The sequence below is a fragment of the Lolium perenne genome, chromosome 6, assembly GCF_019359855.2.
Source record: "Lolium perenne isolate Kyuss_39 chromosome 6, Kyuss_2.0, whole genome shotgun sequence".
NCBI classification, from domain to species: domain Eukaryota; kingdom Viridiplantae; phylum Streptophyta; class Magnoliopsida; order Poales; family Poaceae; genus Lolium; species Lolium perenne.
The window spans coordinates 231,961,476-231,971,315 of record NC_067249.2 but is presented as its reverse complement, the minus strand read 5'-3'; the positions used below and the strand labels follow the sequence as shown (position 1 = coordinate 231,971,315).

Here is a 9,840-nt window from a genome sequence, read left to right as displayed (position 1 = left end):
ATGGTTAGCTAACTCCCAACTTGCAATTTGCAAACATATAAACTTCACAAGATAGTCACGATGATCAAGTTTATTAAGTGCAAGAAAATAAATGTGCCATCAAGTTCGTGAGAGCTTTACTGACTATTTTTCTCATGCCAAAATTTAATTTAGAAGATAAATAAAAACATGATGAGCATACTTGGAATAGAAATAATGCTACTAGGTAGATATGGTGGACACAATTGGCAAACTTTGCTTATTAGTAGTTGGATGCATGAGTAGAGTTCATACTCCGTACAGGCGGAGGCTAGCAAAAAAACTGGGAACGACCAACTAAGAGAGCAATAATGGTCATAATCATGCATAGTGACAAAACATTATCAATCAAAGCATAAAGTGATATTACAAGTCAAAAACTAAATTAATGATCATAGAGGCTTTAGTTGACTGGTTATAGTCATAACATGGTATAAGCATGCGCCAAGTCAACCCAATAAAGCATCAAAGGAGAATACCACAATATTATGCTTTTATGATAGAAACAACACATGATTCTTACAATGACACATTATGCACTCTCAGCTATTTGAGACAGTCATGCTAGAACAATAAATACTAAGAATATGACACGAACAACATCCAACATGACATGCCAAAGTCTATGCCATAGTCTAAACAAGCTTCTTTTTGCATCACAATAGTTATGAAATATTTTACTCGTATCCAACACCAATCAACTTATTTGAAATAACTCTCAGAGATGAAATACATTATGGACCAGAGAGCTAATCATATATAAATAATGAATACTAACGAGCTCTAAAAAAATTCAAGTGAAAGAACAAGAGCTAAACGCAGTACTAGAAAACTAGAACATTCGCAGAACAATAACAACGAAAACTAGAGCGTTCTATGCAATTAAAACAGAGCGGGTCTTTCTCAAAAAAAATGTGGGGATCCAACATATGCTATAGCAAACAAAACTAAACTAAACTAAAAACAAAAATAAAGACGGTCTGCATGGGTCCAACACCTTCGTGTGGAGGGGCAGATCCCGTTGTATGTGCGAGGAAGTGCACAAAGTAGCACCGGTGCTTCTCTAACACCTGGGAAACCCAGAAGGATCTATGTTGGTCTTCCACCGCTTTTTCCTGCTCAGGGGCGGATTGGGTGGGTTTTGAAATTTCCCGATCTAAGACGGACTTTTCCGAAGAAAGTTCCAGCGTCTCAGATCGGATCTTTGCGGTTGCGTCATGCTCAGCGGCGATCGTAGCTGTTGTACTTACCAGTGCGTTTCTGTCGGAATCGGCGGTCTCACCCATGACGATGTGTATCCCGCCGATCGGGGTGATGGAGAGCTTGATGGGGTCTATCCTAGCCAGAATCCAACACTCGTCCGGATGGACGATCAGAAAGTTGCCAGCATACAAGACGCGCCCCAGGCAATGGTGTCGCTGATACCTCCGAAGGTAGAACCCTCCCAGTTCCGGCCTCCAGACGCCGCTAGCCCCACGGTGGGTGCCAATTGTCGTTGTCTAATCGACGGTACCCCGGAGGAGGGATCCTCATGAAGGGGGGAAGAAGTAGGGGCCGTAGGGCGGAGAGCCATTTGGACGGTGGTACGCGGTTTACCCAGCTTCGGAACACGTTGCTCGGAGGCAGGGCCTACTGCTGCTTATCTTGAATTATCTATGCGCTTTCGTGTTGTTACAACGAGTTGTGGTTGTTCCTCTAGGGCTCTCGGGATCCGGCTTACAAAAGCTCCATGATCTAGGTTTTACACAGAGAGTCCTAGCTGAAATAAAAACTTTCCTAACTACGGAATATTACATTGCCGTGCACGTCAAGGATCCACCTACTACCTAAAAACTTGTACTAGATCCAGCTACTTATTGGGCCTTGCCGGATCCGACTCCTGGCGCAGGTCGACTTAGATCCGGCTCCTTGTTCCTGGGCTGGACTTCTTCCATCTTGATTAATAGCAACTGAGTCGCCCGGTGGGCCGTAAGCCACCACCACAATCTGTGGGCCACCCGGGCTTTACGGATCTAGGCATTTTCGATGGTACACCCATGAAGTATACCCACAACACTGGCGCCGCGGCTTTGGCGGGCACAACCGCGATCTGCATCGCCGGGACGAGATCTAGGCTGTGAGGCCCGATCTTGGCTAGATGGGCCCAGCCAGAGCCGGTGTTGCGTGGTCTATGGGTGCCCTCAGGACGCCTTTGACTTGGATCCTGATGTTGGACTACCTCCTTCCTCTTCGGTTCCGTCAAGGAGACGGCTAGGGGCGTGGGGGCCTGCCAGTCTCGCGAATAATGGTGGCGGTCCTAGGGTTCCTCCTTGTGCGAGGATGAAGACTTGTTTCCTTATTAGACTTGTTTCCTTGCGTGGGGGAAGCGCGAAGCCGCGATCGAGGAAACTGAGGAAAATCACAAATTCCCCAGGCCTCGGGTGCGGCTCCAACTCATTCACCGCCGGCACCCTCCATCGCTCCTGTTTGAACTCGGGGATGATCCCCGCGGCGATGTACGGGAGAAGAGACTCCCGGGTGACCTTTGATTTGCCCCAACCTTTCGCTGCCATGATCGCGTTTGGAGCTCAAGGTGAGAGAGTAGATGAGAGAAGAAGAAGGGGGGAATGTGATGAAATGGTAAGCCCTAACTCCCGAAGCGGCTCTTTATACCACCGCGCTCGCCCAGAGTGAAGAACGAGATCTGCCCTTCAAGTCTGTTCCGGAATCGCCGCCCCGTAATCAACGGCCGAGATTTGCGCCGCGTCAGGCTGGGTAGCCGTTAACTAGCCATTTGCGGTCACGTCAGGCCCAATGGTTAACTGCACGCCAGCGGCTTGCACCTCGGTCAACGTGAAATCTAGCCGTTGGGTCTTCCACGTGTCAACTGCGACGGACGGACGCCGACTGGCCAACGCCGAGTGTCATACGCCGACTGGCCAAATACTACATCGCGACTGAAGACTGAGGATAAGTCTGCGACTTCGTTTCTGGGAGCCCGATGGCGACTCACGTTACTCCATCACCGCGCCTCTTCAAGACTCGACTCGAATCCACGCTTCATCACCACCGCGCTCGGGGACTACTGATGGGGATATGCCACAAGGGGGTGTGTCGCCAGTCTCACTCGCCATGGAGACGACTGGGCCATGCCGCGACCGGGTGGTTGGGCCCTGTAGCGATTGGGCCACAATCCCTGGATGAAGATCTGCGCGATTGGAGAAGAGGATTACTTGTAAGAGCGGTGGCGAATCCCGGATTAGTATCAAACGATATGATTCGGAGTTATCCTCATGTAACCCTAGATCGGGGGTGCCTATATAAACCCCCGAACTAGACCCTAGAAGACAGATCATCTGAGACCCAATCTCCCCCTCTGTAAGCTCTTGGCGTAGCCGCCGACTGAGCCCCCCCCCATTGTAATTCTCCACTGAGCAATAAGAGACGTAGGCCTTTTACTCTCCGGAGGGGCTGAACCTGGGTAAAACCTTGCGTTCCGTGCACCTCGACCCGCAGATGGCAATGTTCCCTTGCCCCCGCATCAACGAAGTGTTGCCCCCTGTAGCACCTGCCGTGGTCATATCCACGACAATCGGGGTGATGGAGATCTTGCTGGGGTCTGTCCTAGCCGGAATCCAACACTCGTACGGACGAACGATCAGAAAGTTGCCAGCGTACAAGACACGCCCCAGGCAATGGTGTCGCCGATACCTCCGAAGGTAGAACCCTCCCAGTTCCGGACTCCAGGCACCGCTAGGCCCACGGTGGGTACCAATTGTCATTGCCTAATCGACGGTACCCGGAGGAGGGATCCTCACAAAGGGGAGAAGAAGTAGGGGCCATAGGGCGGAGAGCCATTGGGACGATGATACGCAGTTTACCAAGCTTCAGAACACGCTGCTCGGAGGCAGGGCCTACTGCTGCGTGTCTGGAATTATCTAGGCGTCTTCGTGTTGTTACAACGAGTTGTGGTTGTGCCTCTAGGGCTCTCGGGATCCGGCTTATAAAGGCTCCATGATCTAGGGTTTACACGGAAAGTCATAGCCGGAATACAAACTTGCCTAACTACGGAATATTACATTGCCGTGCACGTCAAGGATCCACCTACTACCTAAAACGTCGTACTAGATCCGATTACCTTATTGGGCCTTGCCGGATCTGACTCCTGGCGCAGGTCGACTTAGATCCGGCTCCTTGTTCCTGGGCTGGACTTCTTCCATCTGAGAAGCGACATGCAAGTGGGGGGGGGGGGGACGGAAGCGAAGGAGTCCAAAGTCTTGCCTTTGAGGGCGAAAATCCAAGCCGATGTTCACCCCGTCACTCGAGGGCATGTGAACATTATTCACAAAGCTAGTTTTCCAAAGAGAGAAGCCAAGAAATTCTAAGATCTATGTTTGGGCGACGATGACAACGCTTGTGCACTGTTTCCTTATTAGAGGTGTCGCTTTTGGAGATGTTGGACTTCTGGTGCTATCTTGTGGTGTTAGTAGTGCTATTTCAAGGATTTGGTGGGACTTTTTTTTTTGTGATTCTTCTTTCTTTCTTTTTTGGCGGTATACATTCTTAATGTCGCTAGAGCATGTTATGGAAGCCGAGATTTGAGGACTAGCAAAATGGTGGTTCCAATCTTTCTGACGATGAGGAATTGACTTGGTGCTTCATGACTTGGAGTAGTGGCATGCAAGTGGGGGGGGCGACGACACTGTAGGAGTCCAAAGTCTTACCTTTGTGGGTGAAAATCCAAGGTGTGGCCTTAATTGGTTGTGCATGGAAAGGACCTTGTTGAAGTCATTGTTTTGAGAGTGGGGACTTTATTCAGGATGAAAACCCAAGATCTGGCGACGACAACGACGGTTGTGCATTGTTTCCTTATTAGAGGTGTCGCTTTTGGAGATGTTGGACTTCTGGTGCTATCTTGTGGTGTTAGTAGTGCTATTTCAAGGATTTGGTGGGACTTTTTTTTTTGTGATTCTTCTTTCTTTCTTTTTTGGCGGTATACATTCTTAATGTCGCTAGAGCATGTTATGGAAGCCGAGATTTGAGGACTAGCAAAATGGTGGTTCCAATCTTTCTGACGATGAGGAATTGACTTGGTGCTTCATGACTTGGAGTAGTGGCATGCAAGTGGGGGGGGCGACGACACTGTAGGAGTCCAAAGTCTTACCTTTGTGGGTGAAAATCCAAGGTGTGGCCTTAATTGGTTGTGCATGGAAAGGACCTTGTTGAAGTCATTGTTTTGAGAGTGGGGACTTTATTCAGGATGAAAACCCAAGATCTGGCGACGACAACGACGGTTGTGCATTGTTTCCTTATTAGAGGTGTCGCTTTTGGAGATGTTGGACATTTGGTGGTGTCTTGTGGTGTTAGTAGTGGTATTTCAAGGATTTGGTCACTATAGCGGGAATTTTTTTTGTGTGATTCTTATTTCTTTTTTGACGGTATGCATTCTGAATGCCGCTAGAGCAATGCGAGGTTGTTGCAGAGGATAAATGTAATATATGCTCATTGTCAGAAAAAAAAGAAACACAGAGGATGAAAGAAAGCAACAAAAAAAATTCATTCGCAAAGCAAAACGAAAGAGTCGGGCCGAAGTTTGGCGAAGGGACAGGTACCCATATAAAGGGGCCATGGCCCATGGCCAGTCGGTCCAAGCCGGTCCTCTCTCTCTCCTTTCCAAAATTCCCCAAATCCAAAATCACCCCGCCACGGCCATCCTCTCTTCTTCTTCTTCTTCCTCCGGCTCCTCCTCGATTCACCATGCGCCGATGGATGCTGATCTCGCTCCGTTTCCTCTCCCTCCTCCTCGCCGAGGCGACTTGTTTCTGGCCCATCTTCCTCTATGCTCCTCCCCACATGACCGCCCTCGACCTCGCCACGCTCGTCCTGGTGCTTGCAGTAGACGCGGTGGTGACGCGTCTGCTGCGCCGCCGTTAGACGGCGGAGAAGGAACCGGCGACTGGCGCTGCGTTCTCCGGCGCTTGTCGCCGGTCTGGTCCCTGGACGCCGAGGAGCGGGTCCAGGGCTGCTCCATTCTGCCCGTCAAGGTGAGTTTTCCCCCTTTTTCTCCGCCTCGGCGAGCCGAATTCGTGCTCGCCCCCGCGTCGTCCTCGCTTGGGCAACACGGGGGGACGATTAGGTCTTCCCAGCGAGCGCCGCCTCCGCCCAGCCCCGCCCTCGCCCAAGTTTGGAGGGTTGGTGGTGGGGGTTACAGGTACCGGAGGTGCGCCCGTGCGGCAGTGGGGTTGGCCGACCAACACCCACACGGTGGCACCCGAATTTGTGCTCGGTTCTTCTTGCGCCAGGGCGAATTTGCACGCAGGCTGGGCACGGGTTTCTTCCCAAGAGGAACGAGATCCTATGACGTTATGGTAATCAGTTTGGTTCGTTGGATGCGAATCCCACCGTAGCAGCTAGAGACCCTGTAAACGCAACAACGTGTTTGAACCCAAACCGATTAGGAACTCAAGTCTTGTTGTGATTTTGCAAACTCCATCAATGAAATCAAACTCCAGCCATAAATCCAGTGGATTTTGTTAATGTTAAATCATTTTACGTCAAAAAATAGGAGCTTATATCTCTGCATTCTACTTTAGAATTCAATGAAATCGATATATTACAGTCTCTTACGTATGCTGGGTAGTTACTCTATTGTTTCCCTTCCCTGCCTTGTTTTACAGTTGGATTACAGTGCCCTGTCTTCCTGCCATGAATTACACATCTTAAATATAAATTGCTTTTTTTTCTTGTCGTAGAAGGACCCATTTATGTACTTTTATGCTTAGGTCGTTTGGCATGGAACAAGACAACTTCCAAGGCCTTGGTGACTGCTAGTAACGTAACATTTGCTTCATTTCAGGGTTTGACCTGCTTGATGCAAATTTCAACAAGAACAGAGGACTTCATTATTGATACCCTTAAGCTACGCATAATAATCGGTCCCTACTTGACAGAACATTTTAAAGATCCAACCAAGAGAAAGGTTTTCTTTGACTATCAGATTATGTCGGTCTTTATGCACGTTAATATCCTTTTAATCCTTTTCCCATTTGTTCTTGCGAAAATAGATAATGCACGGGGCAGATCGTGATATAATGTGGCTCCAACGGGACTTCCGACTATATGTGTGCAATCTTTTTGACACAGGACAGGTACTGGTTAAATAGGACTGCTAATACCATGATTCTTGATTGTTTGTTTCTGTTTGTCTCTTACTACATTCTCCTCTGAAAGCTACTTTTTGTCATATTAACTTAAGTGTGACTTTCCGGTCCAACACCGATCAGGCTTCAAGGGTCTTAGAGATGGAGCGAAACAGCTTAGAATACCTATTGCGTCACTTTTGTGGAGTCACAGCAAATAAAGCGTACAGCTCATTTACCCATGAATTCTGGACTGATCTTTATTAGTTATCGTGAGATTTGTTTTTGACGAAAGTAAGCATTTTCTTGTAGATATCAAAATGCAGATTGGAGGTTAAGGTTAATATAAATGAGCATTGTTTGATGGTGCTTGCTTCCCTGAATCAACCCTTACTTTAGAACTAACAGAGCTTAAAAATTGGCAAGTTGCCATATGTGGTGTCCTTTGTATTCACACAAATCTGTGATCTGCATTTACTGATGATTCCAAACCAACTTATTTTCATGTTTGGCTGACAACTGTATAGGAACGGGCATTCTGATCTGTAGTTTTTGGTTACCACAGGTTCAAGAGTGCAGTAATGAAATTTGCTTACAGTTGTATGAAAAGGAGCAGCTGACAGATCAATCTTATCTCCACATATACGGGTTTGTGTGCTGTTACTTTCAATTGCTAAACTTGGTTTCTCTTTCAGGGAAATCATTTTTTTTACATTCAAAATATGTGCTTCACCTTCATAATGTGCGTGCTTATCCCATTAACTCGAGTGTGTTACTACAGGATGCAGGAACATGAATCAGAGGCAATAGCTGAGCAATTAAAGAAGGTCCAGCTTGGGCAGGTCAGTTAGGCTGAATTTCTGTATTTAATTTTCTCATTTATGTGTTAAAAGTGATAATGGGTATAAACGTTGGTGCTTAAGGACTTATTTTGAAATCTATGTGATCTTTTGCAGTTAGACTTGAATAATATACTGGACACTGTTGAAGTTATTGAAATGGCTCCTAGGGGGGTGCTGATAATGTTAGGATCAGTCTTGATTCAGCTGATCAATATTCCGTAGCTCCTTAATCGATTGCAAATATCAGAGTTACTTCTAACAGTACGGATAATGTTAGGATCAGTCTCGATTCAGCTGATCAATATTCTGTAGCTCCTTCATCGACTGCAAGTAACTCTGTACTTCTAACAGTACGGATAGTTTTACTACTGATGCTACTTTGACTGGTAGCATGTGGCTACACGACAAGAAGCAAACCATACCATCATCTGAAATTAAGACCTCCAGGTCCTATCAGGCCTGAGTAGACCATTTAATAAGGAAGCGATGAGCAATAATAAGCAAGTGAGACATATTTTTAGTATCTGTAATTTCTGTATTCTTGTGGGGTATTTGATTATAGGTGTTTTTTTTTTCCTTTGCAGGAGACTTATGGAGCTCTGGTAGCCAATCCAATACCTGTCATGCAGACACCTGTCATGCAGACAGGTTACTTTGGAGGATATTCAAATGAGCAGGTATATGCTCACAAGTCAGAATAGTGATTTTTGGGTGTTTGTAAATGTTCATTTAATATAGTACTTAATATTTGCTTATTGATGTATTTTCTTTTGCACTGCTGTGACGAGTTACAGATAGCACATCCTTGGTCTTGTGCCAGTCCGACACTTGGTGCCAATTTTTCTGAATATTTTGCCTGTAGTTCTACTGATTATCAATATAGATTTTGCAAAGGAAGCATTCACTGTAGGTTGACTTTAGTATTGATAGGAAAAAAACATATGCCCGTGCATTTGCAAGTTTCCCTTTCAGTTCTGTTAACTCTTATAAGTATTGGAAATGATTGTGACTTTGTGGCGTTGTGTGGCATTGCAGGCTCAAAGCGATGTTGAGTCTTCAGCTTATTACTACACCCAGTTTCCAGAATATAGCAGTTCTGGTGGGTGGAGCCCTCAGGAGCTTCAGGGCATACCGACCTCTGGCGGCCATCAACCATCGATAAACCAGAGCCGTACAGGAACAGGTGAGGCTGCTGCTAGAAATAATGCAGGGGGTTTCCAGGACTGGAGGAAGCAACAGTCTTCACCTTTTCCGGGGCAACCCAAGTGATACTGCTCCGCCTATAACTGTGGCACATAAACCCCGCTGATTCATCGTCCTGTTGTGCAGAAAGTAGTTATAGAAAACTGAGGCGGTTGGTTTTCGGGACTAACAGAAATGCGAGAATAGCCTGTAACCATTTGAGTCGTTGAGTGTATGTAGATGCAGGACATGGAAGCTGTCATCTGAATTGCTTGTGTCTGTATGTAACAACTGAGACATGGTGTGCTGTGCCATGGTGGATACTGAACTTGCACAGGTGGTATACTGTAAAACTGGTACAGATAGCAGAGGTTAAAGAGAAACCAAAACTTTAGATACTGAAATTGCTCTCTTTCTTTTTGTGTTCTTTTGATTGTATCATATCATGCCAATTGCTAAAGAGAAAAAGTAGGGTCGAGCTAGTCTCACCAGAATCTGACTAGTAGTAGCACGGTAATGAGTTAATTAATCTGCACGCCTTACACTACACTCACTTTGGACGGGAGTGATTGGTTTGTTTGTTTTGCCGGTAGATGAATTATAGTTAGCACTACTCGTGCCTCGAATGCACAAATGTGCGTAGCTTGCTCACCAAGAGTTGATTTAAAAATGGCAGCTAG

At 46.6% G+C, this 9,840-nt stretch overlaps 1 protein-coding gene across 1 annotated transcript; it reads left to right on the top strand.

Moving 5' to 3' along the window:
- Positions 1 to 5,661: 5,661 nt before the first annotated feature.
- On the top strand, positions 5,662 to 9,564 carry LOC127305983 (uncharacterized). The gene is made up of 7 exons (XM_051336579.1): positions 5,662 to 6,041; positions 6,854 to 6,976; positions 7,062 to 7,145; positions 7,702 to 7,784; positions 7,918 to 7,978; positions 8,563 to 8,655; positions 9,014 to 9,564. The coding sequence occupies exons 1-7, from the start codon at positions 5,763 to 5,765 to the stop codon at positions 9,245 to 9,247; spliced, it is 957 nt and encodes a 318-aa protein (XP_051192539.1). The 5' UTR covers positions 5,662 to 5,762; the 3' UTR covers positions 9,248 to 9,564.
- Positions 9,565 to 9,840: the final 276 nt, after the last annotated feature.

Bases quoted from the DNA above. Each gene is read 5' to 3' on its own strand.
- LOC127305983 (XM_051336579.1), top strand. From the start codon at position 5,763: ATGGATGCTGATCTCGCTCCGTTTCCTCTCCCTCCTCCTCGCCGAGGC. The intron at 6,977-7,061 runs GTTTTCTTTGAC...TTGCGAAAATAG, and splicing joins AAGATCCAACCAAGAGAAAG to ATAATGCACGGGGCAGATCG. The intron at 7,979-8,562 runs GTCAGTTAGGCT...TTTCCTTTGCAG, and splicing joins AGAAGGTCCAGCTTGGGCAG to GAGACTTATGGAGCTCTGGT.